Source organism: Alosa alosa, chromosome 16 (genome assembly GCF_017589495.1).
Source record: "Alosa alosa isolate M-15738 ecotype Scorff River chromosome 16, AALO_Geno_1.1, whole genome shotgun sequence".
NCBI lineage: Eukaryota > Metazoa > Chordata > Actinopteri > Clupeiformes > Clupeidae > Alosa > Alosa alosa.
This window is the reverse complement of record NC_063204.1, coordinates 21,999,950-22,027,825: the sequence shown is the minus strand read 5'-3', so window position 1 is coordinate 22,027,825 and position 27,876 is coordinate 21,999,950. Positions and strand designations below refer to the sequence as shown.

At 41.9% G+C, this 27,876-nt stretch overlaps 1 protein-coding gene across 1 annotated transcript in view; it reads right to left on the bottom strand.

The window, feature by feature from the left end:
- cubn (cubilin (intrinsic factor-cobalamin receptor)) overlaps positions 1-27,861 on the bottom strand; it is a 61,844-nt gene extending 33,983 nt beyond the window's left edge. The window contains exons 1-27 of the mRNA XM_048266104.1: positions 27,704-27,861; positions 26,687-26,816; positions 26,294-26,383; positions 25,989-26,027; positions 25,754-25,855; positions 25,486-25,589; positions 25,055-25,181; positions 22,752-22,920; positions 22,039-22,170; positions 21,183-21,278; positions 20,477-20,601; positions 19,875-20,061; positions 16,571-16,689; positions 16,224-16,458; positions 15,936-16,117; positions 12,192-12,354; positions 7,633-7,823; positions 7,224-7,380; positions 5,590-5,765; positions 4,983-5,148; positions 4,321-4,546; positions 4,016-4,146; positions 3,532-3,721; positions 3,142-3,302; positions 2,685-2,866; positions 2,323-2,479; positions 596-783 (exon numbers count right to left, since the gene is read on the bottom strand). Coding sequence (XP_048122061.1) covers positions 596-783; positions 2,323-2,479; positions 2,685-2,866; positions 3,142-3,302; positions 3,532-3,721; positions 4,016-4,146; positions 4,321-4,546; positions 4,983-5,148; positions 5,590-5,765; positions 7,224-7,380; positions 7,633-7,823; positions 12,192-12,354; positions 15,936-16,117; positions 16,224-16,458; positions 16,571-16,689; positions 19,875-20,061; positions 20,477-20,601; positions 21,183-21,278; positions 22,039-22,170; positions 22,752-22,920; positions 25,055-25,181; positions 25,486-25,589; positions 25,754-25,855; positions 25,989-26,027; positions 26,294-26,383; positions 26,687-26,816; positions 27,704-27,822 — 4,044 coding nt within the window. The 5' untranslated portion in view covers positions 27,823-27,861. The remainder of the gene's footprint in view (positions 1-595; positions 784-2,322; positions 2,480-2,684; positions 2,867-3,141; positions 3,303-3,531; positions 3,722-4,015; positions 4,147-4,320; positions 4,547-4,982; positions 5,149-5,589; positions 5,766-7,223; positions 7,381-7,632; positions 7,824-12,191; positions 12,355-15,935; positions 16,118-16,223; positions 16,459-16,570; positions 16,690-19,874; positions 20,062-20,476; positions 20,602-21,182; positions 21,279-22,038; positions 22,171-22,751; positions 22,921-25,054; positions 25,182-25,485; positions 25,590-25,753; positions 25,856-25,988; positions 26,028-26,293; positions 26,384-26,686; positions 26,817-27,703) is intronic.
- Between the last annotated feature and the right edge of the window lie 15 nt (positions 27,862-27,876).

Genomic DNA, 27,876 nt, shown 5'->3' with positions numbered 1-27,876 from the left:
GAAAGGAAGTCTGCACATGTTTCCAAAAACCGTGGTCTTAAGTTACCCTCATCCAGGGGCCCTATGATGTCATTTGTGTTGGAGTAACCATGGAGACTGGCAAGACAAGGAACAACTCTCAGGCACTATTGTGGACTGAGTTTGTCTGTGCGGAGGGGGACTAAAAGAGCCTTCCGAAGAGGGGATAAACTGTAATTCCATGAGTGCACAAAAAGAACAGTGGCGATGTGAGCGTCTCAGGGCCTTTCATTAGAGCAGTGGCCTAAGACAAGAGCTCTGCTCTGGAATCCCGACGGTATAAAAGAGAGAAAAGTCTATAAAAGCCTTGGGGAATGATTCAGTCCCTCATCACAATACAGGCCTCACAAAGGCCCCGGTGAGGGCCCACAAATGGTCTGCGAGAAAGTTACTCTTTATCCTTCAGGACTTTGTTTTCAATAAAGAATGCTGCTGCTGAGTTTTACTTTTCCCCTCCATAAACTTTAAAACTAAATTGTAGAATCTAACTTAAAATCTTGGGGTGGGTGGGTGGGTGGAATTTGGGAGCTTGGTCTGTAACACTAGCTCATGTTCACAGTTGAGGGTTGAATCTCACCTTCACATAGTCATACTGACAGGTAGAGGTGGGCTCCAGGTCGAAGGCCATAAAGGTGTAGTTGATGGTGTTTCCCATGGTGGTCTGGACGGTCCAGTTGCAGAAGGAGTTGTGATCGTAATTGTTGGGGTAGTTCATAGACTCTATGTAGCCCTGGCTTCGGTTGGCTACGACAACACCCTGGCATCCTATGAAGAAAGAAAAATCAAACAGATAGTTATTGTCCAACCAAAAGATTGCAGGAAGAATATTATTTTCCCCACTATAAAAATACTTCAAAAGAGATTCATGAAGTATCTTAATTAATGCAACAATATTCTCCAAAACTTATATTTTAACGTTTTAGCTGCTCAGTTTATCTATTGATTTTCACAGTTTTTAAAATGTCCCAAAAACACACACATACACTAAGTACCTTCTTTGGGCCAGTGCAGTGTGTTTGTTTGCTAAGTGGTATTGACCCTGCCGCAAACCCCTCTTAAGTGCTTTGATTTGAGAACAGCAAATGCCAGTGGAGTATGAAGCTGGAGCCAAGTTGGCAAAAGCACCTCTGGGGAACAAAGGAAGACGGACATTCCCGGACTGACCTTGTAGCCTCGGAGCCACTACTTCCAGAAAGTTCCATTTGAGAGGGCTCTAAAGAGCACAAAGGCTGCACACTGCCTACTGTTTGTCATTTTAAAGAGGGGTTCGCCTCACTGCCAGCTTCGACACCAAACAGGCCAGGGCCACACAGCTTTGCCTGAGCCTCTGGGAAGCCACGGTGCACTACAGAGGTGAAGCATGGAGCATTCTGTTCAGGGGAAACTTTCTGCTATCTCTGATAGAATGACTGAACTCATTTGTACTTCATTTGTATGTTGAGAAACCTATGTGTTAGGGCCGCTCCCAAGGCCACTACATTGGGGGCTCAACCTTTGTCCTCTTACACTGTTTTTCTCCCAGCCCTTCTGTCTCTCTCTCATGCACTCACCACACCATCTCATCAAAGAGTCTATAGGCTAAAGAGATGTATTACAGTCGACCCTCAACACCTCAGCGACCAAGAGGAGCCAGTGGAGCAGCAGGATGCAGCATTCATGACGTGATGCAATGCTCTGCCTCGGTTTAATGAAACCAATCTATCTCACAGGCACTACACTGTCAGCTGGGTTCACCCCGTCATCGTAAATAACAGGCTCCTTTTCACCAGGAAGGTGGGTGCAGAGTTAGTGAAGGCATGAAAGGAGTATAAGAAATGGTACCCCATACTAAATACACTGTTGAAATGTTGCTTACCTATGATTTCCATCTTTTAAATTTTACATCTAAAATGTGTGACAAAGCTCATGCGTAAATGCCCTGTACACAGCTTTATGTGTTTTCACTCGTGTATTTCTCGCCAAAATCCTTTGAATAGACCCAACAGTGCATGAGCGACCATTGTTCTGCAGTAATGTGGCCAACAATAAATCAGGCGTTTAAATAAAGAGCTTTTAATCTGAATGAGAAGAAAACATCACAAGCTGTGGGAGAATGGCCGCTGGTGTCTGGGCCATTACAATGCATGCTCACACGCTGTCACAGTGTGTCTTTCAACTCAACACAATGTGTGTGTGTGTGTGTGTGTGTGTGTGTGTGTGTGTGTGTGTGTGTGTGTGAGAGAGAGAGAGAGAGTGTGTGTGTGTGTGTGTGTATATGTGTGTGAGTGTGTGTGTGTGTGTGAGAGAGAGTGTGTGTGTGCTTACTGGTGGTGTATGAGGCGATGAAGCCCCCTGCATTGACGCTGCTGTCTGTCCGAAGCTTCACATAGAGATACTCCTTGGTGGAGTCGATGGGAGCAGGCAGCTGAGTCCCACACAGCTGAGCCAGCTGAGGAGCATTAGTGCTGTTTCCATCATACACCTGGAGGAGGAAGAAAGGATAAAAGAATAAATGAATGAATGAATGAATGAATGGATGGATGGATGGATGGATGAATGAATTTATAGAAAGTGGGTAGACACATGCAGATAGAAACAGTCAGTAAGAGGTAAGAAATAGGAGACTACAGAGCTCCCTAGACTGCCATCCTCCACCCTAGACCCAAAGCAGGTGCAGCTGCACTCACTGCCAGGTAGTCGTAAAGGCAGGAGGTGCTGCTCTCCAGGTGGAAGTCCACGAGATTGAGGGTGAGGCGGCTGCCGGCGCTGGTCTTGATGAGCCAGTAGCACTCAGCGTTGGGGTGGTAGGGCAGCGGGTAGTTCGGCGAGGAGAAGCCTCCGCTGCTGGTGGTCAGAGTGCCTCCACAGCCTGGGAGAGGATGCAGAGATGGACATAGAGAGATCAGGCACCACAGAGAGTGTCATGTTTTCACAAAAACACACACACACACACACACAGGTTTCACATCAGGCCTTTGTATAAAAACCTGTACACAAAAGTGGTATATGTTGACTTTGACAAACAAACACCCACACACACATGTTCCACATCAGACCTATGTATAAAGACCTGTATATAAATGTCTGCTTCCACAAACGCACACTGTACACACACTGTACACACTCACACACACACTCACACACCTGTCTGTGTGCCATCCCAATGAGCACGGAACCCCATAAAGGTGTGGGAGGAGTCAGATCGAAACTTGATCCACAGCCGGTTGCTGTGAGAGAACATTAAGGGTGGCTTGCTGCTTGCACAGTATTTTCCAATCAGAGGGGACGTTTCATAGCCTCCATCCCTGCAAAGAGCAGATAATTTTAGTGTGAAAGCCCCTGGATTATTTTATTCCATTCCATGTATCATACATGGTATGGTATACAGAACATATCTGCATTACATGGTGTTCCCTATTAAGATAATAACTTTTGTGTCCATGCTTCTATTAGTAAATGCAAATTTGTATGTGTAGGCATATTACTAAGCTATTTACAAAACTCTTCTATACTATCCATTATTCAATCACCTACCTGATCTCCACATAGTCAAAGAGGCAGTTTGGTGTAGAACCCTCAAGCAGAAAGTCTGTGAAGTTGAGCATGATCTGCATGTTGACCCCCACGATGATCTTGAACACACACTCCCGGTTCAGGGGGTAATTACTTGGGAAGTTGGGGGAGAACAGCTCCCCTGTGGGGCTGGTGAACACCTCACTACAGTCTACAGGGGGAGGCAATGGATGAAGATTAGGAGTGTAAAACTCTAGGCTACAAGGTTGTCCACTTACACTGATATGGGGGGTATGTTAATTCTGGATTTTACCAGAAATCATCAGTGGTTAAAATTATAACAAAAATAACGTCAGTGATTAGAATTTTAATAAAGACGGGAACATTGTGTGCAATGCTATGGCTTTTCCACTGCTAAGGCTAAATGACACCAACATCTGCCAGCTCCATTCATGGGATAAATCTTCTGGCGCTCTGATACTGGGCAGCTGTGAAGTCGTGGTACCTGTGGTGGCGTTGATTGACACATAGCTGGCAGCGAAGCCTTCTACCGCCTGGCTTGAGTCTGAGACAAACAGGACAGTCAATATGTTGTCTGTGCTGGTCAGAGATGGAGGTACGGACCGGCCACAGTACCTGAGGGGGGAAAAAGGTCTTGAGTTGGCTGTTCTGCATAGGACAGCAGACAGAGAGGAAATGACCACTGATGGCTAAACTGGAAGTATAAGAACCACACAGAAATCGAAAAGGAAGAGGAAGATGATTTTGATCAGCCAACAAACGTTGCTTGACATGATGGCGGCTGCCTACCTCCCGAGCAACGTCCCGGTCTGCGCTGTACCGTTGTCGTACACCTCCACATAGTCGTATCTGCAGTCCGTGTTGTACTCCAGGTTGAAGGAGGAGAAGGACAGGCGGACGAGGTTGCCGGGGGTGACGGAGATGTACCAGGAGCAATTGGCTCCGTGTGGATAACTGGTGGGGTGACCAGGACTGGTGAAGGAGCCACTGGGATCTGTTAATGTGTCTCCACAACCTGGCAGAGGTATTCGTATATAATTGCATGAGCAACAAATAATGGTGACACTTTATTTGAAGGGGCGTGCATAAGACTGACATGCCACTGTCATAACCATGACATGACACCTGTCATGAAAATAAAATAAAATAAAAAACACTAATGACAAAAGTCATAAACATTTATAAAGACTTCATGTCATGACAGGTGTCATGTCATGGCTTTGACAGTGGAAATATCAGTGTCAGTCTTATGCACAGCACTTCAATTAAAGTGTTACCAAAATATCCTTTATCCCACACAACAACTGTAAGTGTCCTTACAGTGACCTACACATCATGTGAAAGGGACTGTCCAAGCCTAAAACATTTCTTCAGTGACCTGTACAGTGTATGTGAGAAATGCATCTTGTGAGAGGTGCGTACAGATATGTGGATGGGACCCAGCTCAGTACCTTCTATAATGGAGGTGTATGCAGCAGTAAAGCCATGGTTGGAAACGGACGAGTCTGTTTTGAAGCGGATGTACATTGACCTCTGAGTGGACTGGAGCATTGGAGGCATCTGGTCTCCACAGTATTGGCCAATGAGCGGAGAGCTGGCTGAGGGCCCATCTCTGACCTGTGGGTAAAATGGGATTGTTATGTTATTGATTATTATAAATGTTGAGCAGATAGTAAGCAAGGAAGTTTTTATTTGAATGGCACATTTTACGGCGCAATGGCCACACAGTGCGCTGCACACAGGCACAGACAAAGAAAAAAAACACAAACACTTAATATTTAATTGCTATGTGACGAGACCTTTTGCACTCCCTTTCTTTATTCCATATATTTTCATTCAACTTTGTAAGGGAAACAAAGCATCTTTTTGTTACACAGGACACAACCCATGAGTTTGGGCAATATCATTCATTTTACATGAAATCAAGTGACCGTAAGCAGTTGTTTTTATTAGTGATTAGTGATGCAATAACTCTTGCCTCATTAACCATCTGTTTGCAAGACCAGTAATAACAAGGACAAATGAAGTGATGGGAATAGATTTCTACATTGGTCATACCTCAACAAAGTCGTACTGACAGCTGTTTCCCTCAACATCAAATGTGAGGAAACTAAGGGTGACGGCATAGCCCGGAGGCTGGTTGATGACCCACTCGCACTCCTTATTGTGGGGGTACGCGTCAGGGTGGAATGGGGTCCGGATCTGACCAGTGCCTGAGAGGGTGCCACCACAGGCTGAGGGAGGACACATTATTAAAAAAAAAGTTACCATTTATGAGTGCATGTGAAACACAGACATACACAATACAATAGAACTACTATCTAAATTCAAACACCACTTTAATAGCATTAGCAATGGTGACATTTGTTAGTCACTACCACGTCATGCCTGTGCGCTCATTTTTCCTTTTTTTCTGTTGCTCTCAATTCTTTCTCTCTTTCGGCCTCTCTCTCTCTTTCTCTTTCTCTCCCTGTTTTTTGCTTGGCTGCGTGATGAATATGGATGATTTCATGTATATGCATGCTGCTCTGAACCGTGCCCCTGTTAATCACACATGCAGGACCCCAGGCGTGTCAGCATGGGTGTCAGAAAAGGTGAGGTCTCGGCAGCGGAGGCATAAGGGGAGGTGGGGACAGAATGTGGGAGAGAGAGCCCGTGAGTGCAGTGTAGGGAGGAGGGAGAGAAGAGAGTGGAGTGTGGAGCTATGAGGCATGGGCCACTTGAGAGATGGATAGGGGGATTTAATGGTTGGGGGGATTTTTAAGCAGACCAGCTCTGGTTGTCCTCTGTTGCTGAGGAACAGAGCAGAAGAGCAGAAGTGCTGGCCAAGCAGAAAAAGCCTCTATTAATTCAAGAGAGGTGGTTAATCTACCTTGCACTGGGAGTGGTAGCTTTACACACACACACACACACACACACACACACACACACACACACACACACACACACACACACACAAACATAGACTAGACTCACACAGGCAAACACACACAAAAAATGCAGACAGAGAGAAAAATTGAGGGGTTGGCTAGATTTTCCAGCTCTTTCCAACCTGATGTGGTAGACAGATCCATAATCTAAATCTCACACACTCCAAACACTTCAATATGACGGGAAAAGGTAATGTGGTAAAAATAGAAATGGCAAAGTGGTTACTCTCACATAGGCTACCCATCAGGGTATAGTTATTGTACTTTCAAAATGTTATTACAATAAAAATTTCTTATTCACTGAAATGGTATCTGTACATGTAATTGCAGATACTATTTTCCCAGTCAAATAGTTGATGAAACTGTGGTATCCGATATGCATGAAAGAGAATTGCAATACTATTGAACATACATTTAACCAAGAACCAATGTTTTTTGCAATGCAGTCAGTTAGATGTTGATTCAGTCTGTCAGTCATTTCATAGCAAAAAGTAAAGTGACATCGATCTTACAGAGAGATTTCCCTCATTAAATATGCACTTCTTTATGCTGCATTGGCCAGCACTATTTCTACATTGTTTGCATATGTGATTCACTTCAATGTAAAAAAATGTACTGTATCTATGGCACTAAATTATCCTTTGCAAAAATCTACTAAAATCTTATTTTCAGTGGATATTTTCTTTGAAGTTCCTCTAGTCTTAGTCTAGGCTTAATCCATATTTGGGAAACGGGTCCCATAAGTGGGTTCGAGTTGCTCACCGACTTCATACATGGCCCTGAAGCCAGCCAGGGAGACGGAAGCGTCAGACTTGAAGCGGATCCAGAGGCTGTTGGTGATGGAGGTGATGGGGGCAGGCAGGGTGGAGCCACAGTACTTTCCTATGAGGGGGTCTGTCTCCCCTGTACCATCACGGACCTAGAGGGCACACACGAATGTAAAGCAGCAGCGCATCAACAAATATCTGTACCCTCTGAGATTACACAAGTCCCTCCATCTGTCTCTCTCAAGCAAACACCAATGAATGATTAATAGCCTAATACACACATACACAGACATATTGAAACACACTACCCAGCTATTCAAACAACTCAAACCACACCCACACACCCACACACACACACCACACACACACACACACACACACACACACACACACACACACCCTACCTCTACATAGTCAAAGGTGCAGGTGCTGTGGCTCTCCAGGTTCATGTGTGTGAAGTTGAGGGCCACAGTGTCGCTGGGGGGCATCCTGATGATGTAAATGCACTGGCGGTTGTGGGCATAGTCGTTGGGCCAGTTGGGCGAGATGATGATGCCCTCACTGTCTGTGAATATGCCCCCGCATCCCGGGTCAGCTGAAATATTCATGCACACACAAACACACACAAATACAATGATGTTACTAACAAATAATTGATTTACTAAAAATCCATACATATTAATTTGTATGGTCTCACATGAACATTTAAGTACCAAAAAACACACACAAATACAATGAGAGACATATTTTGTATGCAAGCAGATGTTTAAATGTCCCACCAAGTATCATAGACAATGGTGGGACACATCTCTTCAGATAACTACGTTTCCTGAGGATGACCTCAGTGCAATGTTCTTCATCATGAATACAATCTTGTCAGTCAAATACAAATTTGCAGAGGTAGAAAGTAACGAAATACATTTACTCACGTTACTGTATTGAGTATTTTTTCTGTGTATTTTGTATTTTTTAAGTAGTTTATAAAATCGGTATTTTAAATTTTACTTGATTACATTTTGAGTGAAGTATTGTACTTCGCTACATAAAAAATCCCATCCGTTACTTGAGTAAAAAAAAAAAGTTAAGACTAACGAAAACAGAAAGGGAGAGAAAAGCAATCGCGCCCTAAACCACTAGCCTAGTGAAAATGATCAGCATGTAGCCTACAACAGGACATGAATCAAGCTGGCGCCATGCAGTCTTTCTGAAAGTGATGGAGATGGAGATGGATCACGAGATGCATCAGATTACATGTGTAGCCTAACCTATGAAAGTGTATTTTCCGCTATTTCAATGGGTTGTCTCAGTTCGTTTTTGCACTAATGATAGCGGAGATATTCAAGCAAACACCATGGGATTTCGTGTTTTTACGTTTGTGCTCAACTTTCTTTGGAAAGAAGTTTATTAGCAGTTGTTTCCCCTCATTTTGATGTCTCTCTTTTTAGTAACCTGACTTGCGACTCGCGATGCTCAACTAAATAAACAAAAGATAGACTACCTTATGAATCGTGCAGGCGGACTAAACCATTTAGCTCTTTAGCAAGGGAGAGTGAGAGTGACCTTAGACAGTTTTCACTATGTTTTGTATACAAAATCCAGTCAGTCAAACTTTAAATTTCGTCTGACATTCATTTTGACATTTAATTTGGAAGTTAAAATATTCAGGTAAAATAAATATATGGTGGACATATATATATTTTCAGTAATTAGCTTAAACGTCCTGTGAGTCTATTCGAAATTTTCACCACACATTATATTAACACACATATAAAAAAATCCAAACATAAGAGTTATGTGTATTAAAGTGGAATGACACAGGAAAAAAGTATTGAACGTGCCTACTGAAATTTCTTCAATAGCCTACTTTGTGGAAAAGCCTTTGTAAAGACAGCTTCAAGACATTTCTTGTATGACAAAACTTATTAGTCACAGTATCAGGTGTGATTTTGGCCCATTGTTCTAAACAGATTCCAGGGGTCCCTCTTGTGAATCCTGATCTTTAGTTACTTCCAGAACTGTTTAATTGAATTTAATTGAATTGGCTGCCATCAAGTCTTTCTGGAGCTTTCTCCGAGTGGTCCTTGGCTCTTGGAATTGACTATCCTTCTGACTCCCTGGTCAGAAATATTGCGAAGAGATCCTGCATGGCAGTGATGTTTCTTCCACTTGCAGATAATGGCTCCCATGCTGCTTACTGAAGATTCTGAAGTTTTGAAATGCATCTGTAACCAGTTTCATTGATATGTTTTGCAACAATAAGGTTGCAAAGGTCTTGGGAGAGCTTTTTGCTTTTATCCATCATGAAATATTTCTTGTGTGACACCTTGGTAATGAAAAACCTTTTTATAGCCCATCAATATACTAACCAAGCTTATATTAATTTGCACAGATAGAAAGGATAACTACTCTAACTACTTACAGATTCCAGCTCGTTCCTTCCCTTTCCCTTGCCTTAGTGCTTTTTCTTAGCTTGTTCAATACTTTTTCCCTGTATTATTCCACTTCATTACACATGAGTTGTTTGGATTTTTTATGTGTGGATTACCTGAGTTATTACTAATGCCTGGTGAAAATGTTGTATCCCCCGTATTCCACTTTTCAAGGGCCCTCTCCTCCATTGGGGCCCTATACTTCCCACTCTCCCCCCCAGTTCGACGCCCTTTAATCTGCTGAACCTTCTGCTCGTTTCCAAATATAAAAAAAAAAACTCTCTGCAACTCAACATTAGCCTGCCTGCCTCAGCTGCCTGTGAGGGGCTTTTCAGTTGTGCTGGATTACTGTTCACTGCAAAGCGACGCAAGGATGAGTGCAACTAACTTTGAAAATCAACTACTGCTCAAACTTAAAGGAGAACTCCATTTCTCAACGTCACCGAGTACTGTCGGTATAAACAAAACTGAAACAATCGGTTTTACCTAGCTCGAGTTGCTGCAGCTACAGCGCTACACACTGGGAACATGAACATGGCTGCCTTAGCTGCTGGCTGCAGCAACTCGAGCTAGGACCAAAGTCCTTTTCAGGCAAGTACCTCCACTCGGCGGCCATATTGCAACACTTTTTGGGCACTTATCGTGCATCTATTTCGGCAGAAATGCGTGTGCGTAAGGCTTCACGACACCAATCTTGCTCCAGCAGCGAGATCACAACAGATGATTGGCATGATGTCTTCACAGCACATCACATGATTGGCTCAATGTATTTTACAACACACCACATGATTGGCTCAATGTATTCACATGTCAACGTTTTGCCGCGGTTGTGATATTTGTAGACAACTGACTAACCCCCTGCATTACTATGGAGGATTTTTTGAGTTCTGTATCTCCTCATTAGAAAGTCTCTGGTAAAACTGGTTGTTCTGGTACCCCTGCCCCAAAAGGTAACTAAGTAACTTTTTTAGTTACTTACATTTTAAACAAACTACTTTTTACTTTTCCTTAAGTACATTTTCAGATCGGTATTTTAACTTGTACTTAAGTAATATTTCATCAAGGTATTGGTACTTTTACTTGAGTACAATATTTTCGTACTTTTTCCACCTCTGCACATTTGTCCCTACACTAGCATCCACAGATGACCCATGGCTGTTCGTTGACCCATAACAGGTAGTAAACTGGAGACTAAACACTGCATTTATTTCAAAGCACACCTAAACATGCTTTCAACACTGCAAAAACTGCTTATCTAACAAAATCTAACCAAGTGTTATTAATCTTATATCAAGATAAAAAAGACTAGTTGGTATTGTTTTCAGTATAAAGAGACTTACCTAGCGCTTTCTTGTGAAAACATTTGACTTAATTTAAAAAAAGATTGACTTATTTTAAGACATCTCATCCTGAAAACAAGCAAATTTGTTTGCCAGTGCGTTAAGCAAATTTGTCCTAAAAACAAGCAAATTTGTCTGCCAGTGCGTTGAGCAAATTTGTCTTGATAAGACTCCTTAAAATAAGTCAAAGTCTTCTTAAATTAAGTCAAAATGTTCTTTTGAGAGGGCGCTAGGTAAGTCTTTTCATACTAAAAACAATACCAAATAGATTTTTTAATCTTAATATAAGATTAATAACACTTGGTTAGAATTCATTTTTTGCAGTGAAGTATTACTCAGTTGTACAGTTGTTCCGTTGTAAAATCACAGACAACATCTACAGTGTTCTTTTTTATTATCAGGCTAGGAAGGAAATTGCATGTCCTGCATCTGATCTGTATCCACTGGTGCGTGTGCCTAGTTCTGTGTTTAAAGTGTCACTCAGGTCACACTGCAATTATTGCAATACAAACAGACTTCTGTGAAAGATAAGACACCATCCTTCCACAAAAAAAACAGCATAGTAAGACATCTTCTTTCTTCATTGTCAGGTTAGCTAGATAAGGACATTGACTGGTTGTTATGTTTATGGCTCTCAGCTGTAAACTAAAGCAAGACGTTACACAGCTCTGTTGGGAGAGTCACTACCGTGAGCAGACACTGAAAACTAGCATGGATGCCTATCCTAATACTGTTATGCCCTAAGGCTAAAATTTACTGCACATTAGCTGGACATGTGGTAGAATCCCCTGTAGACCCTAATATCATTCTGAAATGACTCCAATATTCGCAGGATGTGAAAGCAATACACCTTTCCATACATTACTGTAGCTTCACTCAAAGGAGAGTGACAAACTTCTTTAAACTTCATTTAACAGTTCATTGAGTGAAATAATCTTTTAAAATCTACATTTCATAGACAATTAACACCACCAATTAACATTCTGGGGTAACAAACAACACTCGGTTCAAACACTCAGGGACTTGATGAGGGCAACAATTAATCAAACAAAAAAACCCCAACAAAAACAACAAATAAAGATGGTCAACAAGTAAACAATCACCAATGAATTAAACAAAAAATGATAGTCAAACTAGGGGAGTGATATTAGCAGGATATTCAGGACATACGCATCAGAGAGCTGCAGTACTCACATGGTGAGGTGGTGTAGGTGATGTGGAAGCCGCGGTCGCTGATGCTGAAGTCGGTGTGGAAGTGGATCCATGCTGCTGGGCCTGTGGTCTGCAGAGGGGGTGGAGAACCCGTGGTACAGTGCTTCCCCAGCACCGGATCATCAGGAAGCAGCCCGTCTCTTATCTAGTTCAGTCCACAGCATACACCAGCGAGGTGAGAATGTTTGGAAACAGAAAAAAAGATACTCAGTTGATTGTATATTCAATACGTTTAGATACACAAGATAAGATTTTTTCTTTAAATTCTAATCAGACTAATTGCATTAGATTCTTTAATTAGCAGCAGCAAAGCTTTGTAGGCCCGCATTGTGTTTCTACCCTCACTTATTTTGCATCGCCTTTTCTAAGGGCCAAGCAGTGAACCCATTGTGATTCTTTCTTTTTGTATTATTCAATGAAACTTGTTGCTATAGCTTTGACACAATGGCATCAAGTTCCCATGGTAACTCTGGACTACTAGGTTTGGTCCCCTCATAAGATAATTGACCTATCGCCAGAGGTGGAAAAAGTATGAAAATATTGTACTCAAGTAAAAGTACCAATACTTTGATTAAATATTACTCAAGTACAAGTTAAAATACTGATCTGAAACTGTACTAAAGTAAAAGTAAAAGTAGTTCATTTAAAATGTACTTTAAGTAAAAGTTACTTAGTTCCTTTTTTGGGGTTACAGAAACCAGACTTTCTAATGAGGGAGACTCAGCACTCAAAAATCCCCATAGTAATGCATGGGGTTAGTTTGTAACGCCAATATGGCAGTTGTCTACACATATCACAACCCTTCCACGGCAAAACGTTGACATGTGAATACATTGAGCCAATCATGTGGTGTGTTGTAAAATACATTGAGCCAATCATGTGGTGTGCTGTGAAGACATCGTGCCAATCATCTGTTGTGATCTTGCCGCTGGAGCAAGATTGGTGTCGTGAAGCCCACGCAACGCATTTCTGCTGAAATAGATGCACGATAAGTGCCCAAAAGCGTGGCAATATGGCCTGCCGAAAGTGGAGGGACTTGCCTAAAGGACTTTGGTCCTAGCTTCGAAGTTGCTGCAGCCAGCAGCTAAGACAGCAATGTTCATGCTCCCAGTGTGTAGCGCTGTAGCTGCAGCAACTCGAGCTATAGGTAAAACCGATTGTTTCAGTTTTGTTCATACCGACAGTACTCAGTGACGTTGAGAAATGGAGATCTATGTGAAAAATGTGAAAGAGTTCTCCTTTAAGTTTGAGCAGTAGTTGATTTTCAAAGTTAGTTGCACTCATCCTTGATCGCTTTGCAGTGAACAGTAATCCAGCACAACTGAAATGCCCCTCACAGGCAGCTGAGGCAGGCAGGCCAATGTTGAGTTGCAGACAGTTTTAGATTTGGAAACGAGCAGAAGGTTCAGCACATTAAAGGGCGTAAGTATAGGGCCCCAATGGAGGAGAGGGGCCCTTGAAAAGTGGAAAGCGGGGGCACAACATTTTCACCAGGCATTAGTAATAACTCAGGTAATCCACACATAAAAATCCAAACAACTCCATAAGTAGAGTCATGTGTAATGAAGTGGAATAACACAGGGAAAAAGTATTGAACACGCTATAAGAAAAAGCACTAAGGCAAGGAAAGGGAAGGAACGAGCTGGAATCTGTAAAGTTAGAGAGTAGTTATTCTTTCTATCTGTGCAAATTAATAAGCTTGGTTAGTAGCTTACATATTGATGGGCTATAAAAGGTTTTTCATTACCAAGGTGTCACACAAGAAACATTTCATGATGGATAAAAGCAAAAGCTCTCCCAAGACCTTTGCAACCTTATTGTTGCAAAACATATCAATGAAACTGGTTACAGATGCATTTCAAAACTTCAGAATCTTCCAGTAAGCAGCATGGGAGCCATTATCTGCAAGTGGAAGGAACATCACTGCATCATCAACCGCCATGCACAGGATCTCTCGCAATATTTCTGACCAGGAAGTCAGAAGGATAGTCAATTCAAGGGCCAAGGACCACTCTGAGAAAGCTCCAGAAAGACTTGAAGGCAGCCAATTCAATTAAATTAAATTAAACAGTTCTGGAAGTAACTAAAGATCAGGATTCACAAGAGGGACCCCTGGAATCTGTTTAGAACAATGGGCCAAAATCACACCTGATACTGCGACTAATAAGTTTTGTATACAGTAAATGTCTTGAAGCTGTCATTACAAACAAAGGCTTTTCCACAAAGTATTGAAGAAATTTCAGTAGGCACGTTCAATACTTTTTTCCTGTGTCATTCCACTTTATTACACATAACTGTTATGTTTGGATTTTTATGTGTGTTAATATAATGTGGTGAAAAAAGTTGAATAGACTCACTAACCCTAACCCTAGGAAGTTCAAGCTAATTACTGAAAAAAAAAAATTAAGTGTTCAATACTTATTTCCACCATATATTTTTTTACCTGAATATTTTAACTTCCAAATTAAATGTAAAAATGACAGGACTGCCTGGATTTTGTATACAAAACATAGTGAAAACTGTCTAAGGTCACTCACACTCTCCCTTGCTAAAGAGCTAAATGGTTTAGTCCGGCCTGCACGATAGTCTATCTTTTGTTTATTTAGTTGAGCATCGCTAGTAGTGGACCGCTAATTGTTGTGTTGTTGGTGCAATGTCTTTTCCAAGAAAGCCAAGTCAGGTTACCAAAACAAAGGTCAAAACAGGAAAAATAGACATCAAAATAAGGGGAAACAACTAATAAACTTCTTTTCCAAAGAAAGGGTGAGCACAAACGCCAAAACACTAAATCCCATGGTGTTTGCTTGAATAGGCTATCTCCCAATCATTAGTGGTAAAACGAACTGAGACAACCCATTGAAATAGCGGAAAATACTGTACACTTTCATAGGTTAGGCTACACATGTAATCTGAGGCATCTCGTGATCCAGGTCCATCTCCATCACTTTCAGAAAGACTGCATGGCTTCAGCTTGATTCATGTTCTGTTGTAGGCTACATGCTGATCATTATCACTAGGCTAGTGGTTTAGGGCTGATTTTTTTCTCTCCTTTCTGTTTTAATTAGTCTTAACTTTTTTTACTCAAGTAACGGATGGGATTTTTGATGTAGCGGGTACAATACTTCACTCAAAATGTAATCAAGTAAAATTTAAAATACCAATTTTATAAACTACTTAAAAAATACAAAATACACAGAAAAACTACTCAATACAGTAACGTGAGTAAATGTATTTCGTTACTTTCCACCTCTGCCTATCGCAAGCCCCGCCCATCGAACGCGGATGAGCCAATGGCAGTCCAGTAGCTCCGCATTATGTAGATAAAGTCCGACAGCTTCACCCACGGCTCCATAGAAATGCATTGGAAGCCGTGATTTTTTTCCCGTTTTTATGGGATTGTATAGTGATGTAAATGGAAAAGGGACGGCCAAACGACATGTGTGGGATTAACGCAACACCGATACACAGAATAATGGCTTTCAATCTTGATTATGCTTTTTTGTTATTATGTTAAATTAGATTAAATTCTCTCCTCCCAGCTCTCCCCTATTTTAAGCAAAGGGTTAAGCTTACTCCTTAGTAATTTTTTATAGAAAGTGATTTCGAATATATAACCCTTTTAACTAAGGTTTTTTTTTTAGGTTTGTAGATGTCACATCCCAGCACACACTGATCTGGGAACAGTAGATGTAGTAGAGTCTGCCACAAACTCATGCTGACTCTCACCTCCAAGAAGTCAAAATTGCAGTCAGGATGTTGCTCTATACTGAGCGTCCCGAAGGCAAATGTGATGAGAAGCCCTGGGTTCACATTCACTGTCCAATAGCAGTCTCTGTTGGGTGGATAGTTGCCAGGGTAACCAGGTGAATTGATGGAACCATAGGTTTCAGTCAGCTCCCCACCACAAACTGAGGAAGAAAGACACAACCAACGATTTAACGATTACATTTCTGCATTAGTATAAAATGACATCCCTGTCTCATACCAATAATGTTACAAAAAAATGGTCCCTACCAGGTGTTTTAGACTCCCAGGAAACAGTGAAACCTCCAGCATTAATGGAGCTGTCGGCACGGAACCAGAAGTAGAGGGAGTTGTGGGAGCTGAAGAGCTCTGCAGGAGCGGCGCTGCCACAGTATTTCCCGAGCATGTGGGCAGAGGCACTTTCACCATCATGGATCTGCAGGAAGTCAAACTGGCAGGTGGCGCTGTTCTCCAGACTGAAATAGGGGAATGTGATCCTAATAATCTGAGAATACAAACAACAATGCACAATATCAATATACCGTAGCAATTAACAGCTTTTACCATGACATGAAAGTGACACTGTAAACCTTGAAGTGTGGGCGGGGTATGCAAACCTTGCTTGAGTCCACCCTGATGACCCAGGCACAGCTGACCTGGTGTGGGTACTGATCATGGCCAGGGTTTGTGGGGTAGCTAAAGGTCCCAGCAGGACCAGTGAGGACCCCACCACACGCTGCAACACAAAACAGTAGATGGATACAGCATACAGTAAACGTGCAATTGCTGCATAATTACAGGCAACATAATATACTCAGAATAAACAGAACATCACAGGTGGAAAGTAACGAAATACATTTACTCACATTACTGTATTGAGTAGTTTTTCTGTGTATTTTGTATTTTTTAAGCAGTTTATAAAATCTATATTTTAAATTTTACTTGATTACATTTTGAGTGAAATATTGTACTTCGCTACATCAAAAATCCCATCCGTAAAAAAAAGTTAAGACTAACGAAAACAGAAAGGGAGAGAGAAAAAAATTGCGCCCTAAACCACTAGCCTAGTGATAATGATCAGCATGTAGCCTAGCCCAGTGGTTTTCAAAGTGGGGGCCGGGGCCCCCTGGTGGGCCGTGAGCCGGTGCCAGGGGGGCCTCAGCAAGTTGGAAGGAAAAATAAAAGAAACAAAAAATAAATACATTTGAAAAATGTAAAATATACCTTTTACTATGAGGGTTGTTATACAATGCCATTAGAATAATTTGTCGCATATCAGAACATTATATTTTTCATGATAATGACTGGGAATAAAAGCAGAGCCGGACAGTAACGGAGCACATTTACTTGAGTACAGTACTTGAGTACAATTTTGAGGGATCTGTAGTTTACTTGAGTATCATTTTGGGGAGTACTCATGAATTTACTCAAGTACATTTGAGAGGCAAATATTGTACTTGAAAAATAGAAGAGATCCCTTTGCACAGCCAACTTAAAAAGGTGCTGGTGGATTGCAGGTTTTAAAGTTCATATATAAAAAGAGGTGGCCACCGCACACTGTTATATTTCTTAGTGATTTTTATTGAGCAACGCATTTCGCCAGTTGCTTCATCAGGCAAGTGAGCGTGTTGAACGTGCCTACTGAAATTACTGAAAACTACTTTGTGGAAAAGCCTTTCCAGCTTCAAGACATTTCCTGTATGACAAAACTTATACATGGATTTCTATGCAACGTCACGAAAACATGCGTGCGCAACCAAGAGGCAGAAAGCACCATACATGGATTTCTATGCAACGTCACGAAAACATGCGTGCGCAACCAAGAGGCAGAAAGCACCATAGAACAGCATAGAGCAATGCAAAAGAGCAAAAGAATAAAATTAGTTTTTGTGCTGAAAACTGCACCAATGGTTAGAGAATGTTAAATATGTTCAATATCCCTAAGGGAATGCATGTCTTCGCCAAAAATGACAAAATACGATGTTATAATAATAATGCAAATGAACAGCAAACTTTGAAATATAGTCTGAAATGAGATGTTATTATCATTGAGACAACAGGGGTATACAATAAAATCCGATTGTAGCTTACAGCAGCCGACTATTTAGGTTAAGTTTATAACGTTGTGGACGGCCACCAAGCGTCTTCTGCCTCACGGCTGCGCGCGCATCTAGTTTTGTTGGTAAACGGGAAACCCGTGTATTAGTCGCAGTATCAGGTGTGATTTTGGCCCATTGTTCTGAACAGATTCCAGGGGTCTTGTGAATCCTGATCTTTAGTTACTTCTAATTGAATTTAATTGAATTGCCTGCCTTCAAGTCTTTCTGGAGCTTTCTCTGAGTGGTCCTTGGCTCTTGGAATTGACTATCCTTCTGACTCACTGGTCAGAAATATTGCGAGGAGATCCCGTGCATGGCCAGTTGATGATGCAGTGATGTTCCTTCCACTTGCAGATAATGGCTCCCATGCTGCTTACTGGAAGATTCTGAAGTTTTAAAATGCATCTGTAACCAGTTTCATTGATATGTTTTGCAACAATAAGGTTGCAAAGGTCTTGGGAGAGCTTTTTGCTTTTATCCATCATGAAATGTTTTTTTGTGTGACACCTTGGTAATGAAAAACCTTTTTATAGCCCATCAATATGTAGGCTCCTAACCAAGCTTATATTAATTTGCACAGATAGAAAGGATAACTACTCTCTAACTACTTACAGATTTCAGCTCGCTCCTTCCCTTTCCTTGCCTTAGTGCTTTTTCTTCTTTGTTCAATACTTTTTCCCTGTGTTATTCCACTTCATTACACATGACTCTACTTATGGAGTTGTTTGGATTTTTTATGTGTGGATTACCTGAGTTATTACTAATGCCTGGTGAAAATGTTGTGCCCCCCGTATTCCACTTTTCACGGGCCCTCTCCTCCATTGGGGCCCTATACTTCCCACTCTCCCCCCCAGTTCGACGCCCTTTAATCTCCTGAACCTTCTGCTCGTTTCCAAATATAAAAAAAACTCTCTGCAACTCAACATTGGCCTGCCTGCCTCAGCTGCCTGTGAGGGGCTTTTCAGTTGTGCTGGATTACTGTTCACTGCAAATTGACCAAGGATGAGTGCAACTAACTTTGACAATCAACTACTGCTCAAACTTAAAGGAGAACTCATTTTTTTCACATTTTTGACATTTCTCAACGTCACCGAGTACTGTCGGTATGAACAAAACTGAAACAATCGGTTTTACCTAGCTCGAGGTGCTGCAGCTACAGCGCTAAACACTGGGAGCATGAACATGGCTGCCTTAGCTGCTGGCTGCAGCAACTTGAGCTAGGACCAAAGTCCTTTAAGGCAAGTACCTCCACTTGGCGGCCATATTGCAACGCTTTTTGGGCACTTATCGGGCATCTATTTTGGCAGAAATGCGTGTGCGTAAGGCTTCACGACACCAATCTTGCTCCAGCGGCGAGATCACAACAGATGATTGGCACGATGTCTTCACAGCACACCACATGATTGGCTCAATGTATTCACAACACACCACATGATTGGCTCAATGTATTCACATGTCGACGTTTTGCCGCGGAAGGGTTGTGATATGTGTAGACAACTGCGTTACAAACTAACCCCATGAATTACTATGGAGGATTTTTTGAGTGCTGTATCTCCTCATTAGAAAGTCTCTGGTAAAACTGGTTGTTCTGGTACCCCCCCCCCCCCCAAAACTAAGTAACTTTTACTTAAAGTACATTTTAAATTAACTACTTTTTACTTTTACTTGAGTACATTTTCAGATCGGTATTTTAATTTGTACTTGAGTAATATTTCATCAAAGTATTGGTACTTTTACTTGAGTACTGAACACACACACACACACACACACACACACACACACACACACACACACACACACACACACACACACACACACACACCTTGTTGGGGTGTCTGGCACTGTGGCCCTGTCCACTGATTGGTGCAGGTGCAGGTGTAGCCGTTGATGCCATCTGTGCAGGTGCCCCCGTTCTGACACGGGTTGCTGGCACACTCATTCACATTCTGGTCACAGTTGGTGCCCGACCAGCCTGGGTCACAGTCACATCTGTATCCAGTAGTGGTGCTCTACAAACAAAGGGAAAGAATAAACATAGGAACATAGGAAGAATACACACACTGCACACTATGCTAATTACATGTCCCTTGTAATAAGGGTCAAAGGCCTGTGCGCTGATACTGTAAAAATGTAAGTGTAAAAAAAATAAAAAGATCAAAAAGCATATATAATTTGAATTTGGGATTGTGTGATCGTATGCCACACCAAGAATGCTGTGAGTGTGTTGGTGTGTGTTTGTGTGTGTGTGTGTGTGTGTGTGTGTGTGTATGCGTGTGTGTGTGTGTATGCGTGTCTATCTGTCTGCTTGTGTAAACCACTGATCTGTAAGCATTCTTATAAGATCTATGGTGTAAGCATCCACACATATGTGCTCACATATGATATCTGAGGAAGCAGCTGCTGCTGAGGCAGACGCACACTCACCACACACTGTCCATTGACACATGGGTTGTTGGTCTGACAGATGTCACTGACTTGAGTGCATCCTGTGGGCCCATAGCCATTACCCTGGTACCCCGGGGGGCAGGTGCAGACAGGGGTGGTACTTCCTAGAGTAGGGGAGAAAGGACCGGGGTACTTTTAAAATTGGCCACTGAAACATGATACAGCCAGGGGAAAAAGCGACTTCTTTTTTGACAAGAAATTAATTTGAAAGCAATTAAAATTTCACGTTTACTCTGTGTGTATTGTGTATGTGTGTTTATGTGTGTGTGTGTGTGTGTGTGTGTGTGTGTGTGTGTGTGTGTGTGTGTGTGTGTGTGTGTGTGGCAACAACAGACAATAAATAAGATGGAGGGTCAGTTAAGCTGTAAATGCCAGTGTTAGTGTCTTAATAGCTCTCCCTTATCCAGATTACCACCGGTCACGCGCCCTCGTAAAAGAGAAAAACGCTACTGTAAGTGGTGCCAGTGTTTGTGCAAATGACTGAGGCTGTGTGTGTGTGTGTGTGTGTGTGTGTGTGTGTGTGTGTGTGTGTGTGTGTGTGTGTGTGTGAGTGTGAGAGAGAGAGAGAGAGAGAGAGAGAGAGAGAGAGAGAGCGCAAAAAGAAGAAAAACAGGACAGACATTAGACCTTATCACACCCATGCACAGTGTGTGTGTGTGTGTGTGTGTGTGTGTGTACTGTATACCTGGAACTGCAGTGCAGGTGGCCAAAGGATAGCAGCCTCCATTGTTGGTGGCACATATGTTGGTCTGCGTGCAGGTCCTGCCATCTCCCTCATAGCCTGAGCACAAATCAATAACGTCAATGTGCAGTCAATCACAGCAGTGACAGTAGAGGATACATATCAAAGCACTGGGATGGTGTCTGAACTCCCTAAGGGGGGTGGTTTTCGAGTAATGAGTGTAGTGGGTGGGACAGACAAAGAATGAAATGGAGAGAGAAAGACAGAGAGAGAGAAAGGGAAAGAGAGAGGAGGGGAGAGTAGTTAGAGAAAGATGTAGCAAAGATTGAGACAAAGCACGTAAGAGAAATGAGATAAAAATAGATGAGATGGAGAGAGACAGAGTGAAGGAGGAAGGGAAAGGATGGGTTCATGATTGGGTGAACTGGAGGCTGGACATCTGCTTGTCATTACATTCATATGGTGGGGATGAGTCAGCACTCTGCCCAGCGCCAACTGGCATTCGACCACACCAGGACAGAACAGCAGTTGTTTCTGCTTCAAACCTTTAATCCCTATAGCAGTACCACAAAGGAGAAAACTTCTGACTCCATCAGGGATAGTCAGGCTGATCCCAAGCAAAGGTAAATACACCCAAACGTGAATGATGACAAAAGACAAAAGCGATGGTCCTGGATAGAGGCCTCTACACATACAAAGAGTGAGAGACCAAGTGAGAGAGAAGAGAAGGATAGAGAAAAAGAGAACAGATTATGAGAGCTGGGCAGACAGAAGGAAAACGACAGAGGTGTGTTGATGATGGAAATGATGGAGAGAGAAGAGGGGATTCAGGTAGAAGTAGCGCGAGACAGTACTGTACCTGGAGGACACTGGCCACAGTGAAAGGAGCCCATGGTGTTAAGACACTGCACCATGGGGGAGGTGGAGCAGCCGCCGTTGTTGGTGTCACACTCGTTAACGTCCTGGCAACTGTAGCCGTTGCCTTGCCAGCCTGTTACACACACACACAATAAACTGTAACATGCCATGCCATACTAAGAAAGAGAAATAGCCTCAGTACAGACTTGATTATACACTAAATGTGTGTCCTAGAGACTTTACGGATGGCACAGATGGTGAAGCCCAGTCTTTCTAATTGTTCACTGAACATTACCATTGGCAAATCTAACACCTGGCCCTAACCTTATCCATACACTGTACCGTGATTTCCCAACTATTAGCCGCGGCTTTTACATTGATTTTGCTAAATTTCTTTGGCTATGAGGTTAATACACGGGGGCAGTTAATATGGTATTAATATGGTTTTGTTTCTTTTAACTTGCATAAAATATACTGTCTTGCAGCTTATACACAATGCGTCTAATACACAGAAAATGATTGTAGTTGAAAGAGTTTCAACAGATGCAGTAGTTTGTTTCTAATTAGAACGTCTGCAGTCTACAGGGGACCGTCGGATTACAATGTGTGTCCCCGATGCCTTGTGACAATATTGAGATCTGAGGACAGGGTGAGTGTGTTGGGGAGAAAGCTCTGCTGCTGCTGTGGTGTGTGTGTGTGTGGATCAGGCAGTACCTGCTGGGCAGGCCCCGCAGTAGTACGAGCCCATAGTGTTGAAGCACTGCACTATAGGGTTGCTGGAGCAGGGCTTGTTGGGCAGGTTGCACTCATCCACGTCTGCTGTGCAGGCGGGGGTGCCCGGCGGAGACATCCACCCAGCATCGCAGATACACTTGTACTTGGGCTTAGGAAAAACACAGAGGTTTAGGAGAAACACAGAGGTATGAATGTAAGATACACTTGTACTTGGGCTTAGGAGAAACACAAAGGTATGAATGTAAGATACACTTGTACTTGGGCTTAGGAGAAACACAGAGGTATGAATGTAAGATACACTTGTACTTGGGCTTAGGAGAAACACAGAGGTAATGAATGTAAGATACACTTGTACTTGGGCTTAGGAGAAACACAGAGGTAATGAATGTAAGATACACTTGTACTTGGGCTTAGGAGAAACACAGAGGTATGAATGTAAGATACACTTGTACTTGGGCTTAGGAGAAACACAGAGGTATGAATGTAAGATACACTTGTACTTGGGCTTAGGAGATACACAGAGGTATGAATGTAAGATACACTTGTACTTGGGCTTAGGAGAAACACAGAGGTATGAATGTAAGATACACTTGTACTTGGGCTTAGGAGAAACACAGAGGTATGAATGTAAGATACACTTGCACTTGGGCTTAGGAGAAACGCAGAGGTATGAATGTAAGATACACTTGCACTTGGGCTTAGGAGAAACACAGAGGTATGAATGTAAGATACACTTGTACTTGGGCTTAGGAGAAACACAGAGGTATGAATGTAAGATACACTTGTACTTGGGCTTAGGAGAAACACAGAGGTATGAATGTAAGATACACTTGTACTTGGGCTTAGGAGAAACACAGAGGTATGAATGTAAGATACACTTGTACTTGGGCTTAGGAGAAACACAGAGGTATGAATGTAAGATACACTTGTACTTGGGCTTAGGAGAAACACAGAGGTATGAATGTAAGATACACTTGTACTTGGGCTTAGGAGAAACACAGAGGTATGAATGTAAGATACACTTGTACTTGGGCTTAGGAGAAACACAGAGGTATGTGAAGACTGACTTCCCTTTTCTTTCATCACACCTCTCATTTCAGGCTCCATCATTATCTTATCTTTTTTTCCTCATTTCTCATCCAAATTAGAGATAACCTGGTTAAAACCAGACCGCTTCTCAAATTTCAAGTGAAATTGAAAGTATGTGAGTATGGAAACGTCTAATTTCAATTCCAAAGAAAATAAACATCCATATCTGTTTAACCCTGTCACGATCAGTGCAGCCATTGGGTGTGTTGAATGCATTGCTCTATCCGTTATCAAATAATCCCATGCCGGAAAAGCGATTGTGATTGGGTGTCAATAGCCTCCTTGCCAGACCTCCTTGCCAGACTGCAAATTTGCTTACAGGTTTATTTGGGTTCTCCCAGGCTAAATTAGAGAGACAGAATAACTCACTTTATTTCTATTGTTGGGTACATATACAGTGCAACTACTCACCATTACCCTATATATAATGCCACTGGATTAAAACATTAATCTGCATCACTTCAGTCATATAGCCATGCATAGCAATTGTAAAAGAATTCTGAATGATCTTATACTGGTCTATGGATAGGACCTTCACATATATTGCTAATCATTTAATTTAGAAATATGTGAGTAATAGGTTTGCCATTCATTAGGGCATTCCATCCATTTTGGTGTAATGGGAATGAGTCATCAATTACACACAGTGACATTCATTAGCTATTCCACATGTCACAGAGATTGCCAGAGTAGGTAAGGGTGTTGCACCAGCAGTGCTCAGGGACCTTCAATTTATTGCATGAGAGCAGTTTTCTTTCCTTCAATTATGCATTTAGCTGCAGTAAAAGCAATATTATGTGTCTGCATGAATAAGTGCCTAAATCGTTAAGGTGCATATCTAGAGCCCAATTTAATATGGTGGCTGCACAAAGAGACCTCACGATTAGCTAAGCACTTAAAAGCCTCAGGCAACTGACCTTTGGCAGTGACTTTCATCAAAGAGGTTTCGCAAATCCAAATTATTCTAATGCCAGTGGGCTCACAGGAGATCATTTCACTTCATGTTTTAAGTTGTTTGCTTTCCCAAAAGGAAAATCTAAAGTGTAAGCAGCTACAGGGATAATATGCCTTCATTAAATCTACAGAGAAATGGATTCAAAAGACCAACTTGTACTGTGAATCAACATTTTCTTCTCAGGGGAGTCTAGTGCCCTAAAACATAATCAGTTGGTTTGCTCTGTTGGTTGTTCTACCTGGTTTGGTGTGACACGGTCAGAGTCGATGCACACCCCGTGCTCACATAAGTCCTGGCTTCCTCCTGCACAGTCATCATAGCGGGATGTGCAGTGTGGCCCGTACCATTCTGCTGGACAGGTGCAACTGCACAGAAAATAACAGTGAGACGGTAGCATACACCTCTTAATCTGCTCAGTAACAAGTGGAAAGAGTGGACAGAGGGCTGAGAGCTAGCCACTAAGAGCTCCCAAAAGAGAGTTTTTACTGAAACAGAAGGCACTCACATTGCACAAGCAGAACCCTGAATTGAATCTGTAGACCACTAAGAAGATATATTTCCAACTGGTAGAGTTAAATGTTATTCTATTGCTAAGTCGCTTTGGATAAATGTGTCTGCCAAATGAATAAATGTAAATGTAATGAAAATGTTGCATGAAGATGAACATACGTGTAAGATCCTGGTGTGTTGACACAAGTGGCGCCGTTCTGACACCCTTGCGTGGTTCCAACATAGATCTGACATTCATTCACATCAACATTACAGTTGGGACCCTGGATAAACATAAGTACACAAATGACATTATTTGTGTAATTAAAACACAGTCATAAATTCACATCAAAGGGCCAACCTGTTTTTACCAAAGAAAAAAACCTTGGGTGATTACTTTGATTATGGTCAATTCTGTCAGAGTACATTGCATGAGTCAGTCACTTACCTGCCAGTTCTCTGGACAAATGCAATAAAATGAGTCCAGCAGGTTTAGGCACGTGCCTGCATTCTGACATGGGTTACTAGTACAGGTCTTCCTCTGTACTGTCTGTTCATTTGAATGAAAGAGAAAAGAGAGCTCAGTGATCAAAACGGAAAATGCCTCTTACTGTCATTCAACTTGGGTTTGAGGCCATCAAAAATTTTGCTTGTCCAAATATCAAAATATCTAAAGTATTTACCTGTTCAATTGTCTGCACCTTAGTTTCAAGAGTTGTAACCTGGAATCACAACAAGCGTGGAAACAGCAGTGTTAACCCTTAAAGGAGTAGGTTTTTGAACGTTCTAAGTTCTGCAACAATTGAAGGTTCTACAATTCTATGTTGAATTCAATGAACCCAGATATTCTTTAGAACGTTCATTTCTCAACATTCCCGTCACGTGTGACGGTACTCCTTTAAGGGTTAATAATGGCGATGGCAAAGTGAATAGGGCATTTAAATTCTAAAAGGACAAACAATTAAAAATGGAGGTGGTGGCATCTTACCCTTTCTTTGACTTGATTTAGCTGGTTAGTTATATCCCCTCCGGGACCGTTGGTCTTTAAGTCATCTATGTCTTGTTTATTTGTTTTAACCTGGAAGCAGCAGAGGAATTCTGGGATAAATGTTGCTGAGTCTATGGCACATTATACTAAAAAGAATGTGTGATATTGAACACACTAGGTACTGAATAATAAAGACTGAACATCGCTGCTGGAAAGATATGCGTAATCCAAAAAAAAAAATTACAAAGCAGTGTTATTTTTCTTGACACCACGCGGACAACAGCCCAGAGCTTCAAGTATTTTTTTTAAGTAGAAAAATAGTGAACTGAGTATGTGCATATTCCACATGGTTGGCTTTTAGTGTGAAAAGGGGAAAGGTGAGGCAGGTCTTACCTGATTCAAGACCTGCGTCAGGTCCTCAGTCCCAACTTTGACACTTCCTGAGCCGCCTGTCTGGAAGCGGATGTCTTTATGATCTCCAGTGGAGAATATGAGATGGCCACTTTCTGACACCATACGCGGCCTACAGGACATGAAACCATTACAGAACACATTCCACACAACATAAACATACATGAAAGTAATAAAAACAGATTAAATCAAGACACAGGTCAAACAAGAGTTCACATGAAATATCTGATGTCCTGAGTGTTAATCAATCATTGCAGCTATCATGACTTACTATGCTTGCGAATGATGAAAACATAATGGGATTACAATACAGTATGATGCTATGCTATACCACTGGTATACCACAGTTATACCATTATAAATGCAGTTTGCCCCTTGCATGCAGTAAAACACTTGTGCAAGTTATGGGTTTATGGCTAAGGCATGATACCAATGTGATGATGCTGGTTCTGAGGCCGGCCCACTCTATTTCCACCACATACAAAAAATAAAATAAAATCAGCAACAATCATTTCAAATTTTGGTTTTGCAAATTATTATTTTCTTCAATCACAAATTAATGAGAAAATAATGAATTCCATTGGTACAAAGTTCACCAGGTACTTCTAAAATGGTTCACCAAACAACTAAATCAGCATTCTTCCATAGTGGTATAGATTTTAACAGTATCAGTTACTTACACATCCTGTTATTTAACTTAACTGGCTAAAAAAGAAGCTATAATTTTTCGTGGAATATGGCATGCCCCAATTTCAACATTGCTCTGCCAATTTATCCAATTTGAATAAGAACAATAAACACTCTGATAATAGAAACAGAAACCTAATAGCACCTAATAACACATGCTCTAAATCTCTAAAATTATATTAGAAAACTAAATTGATCATTTCCATCTCCTCATTGATTGATTGATTGATTGATGAGTCCTGGCAAACTGGTCACTTCACTCTGTTTCCAAACCTATTAAAAGAAACTGGAAGCGTAATGCTGCCAACTCACTGGTCACTGCTGATGTCCCTCTTGCTGCGGCTCCTCGTCTGTTCCCCCTGCTCACACTGGAGTCCAGTGAGGAAGAGCAGGGCGAAAAGAAGCCATGCTAGCCGGTGTGTCTGAGCCATGCTGAGAGAGCTGGTCCCAGGAAGCTCATCAGAAACTTCTGCAGACTGGTCCCC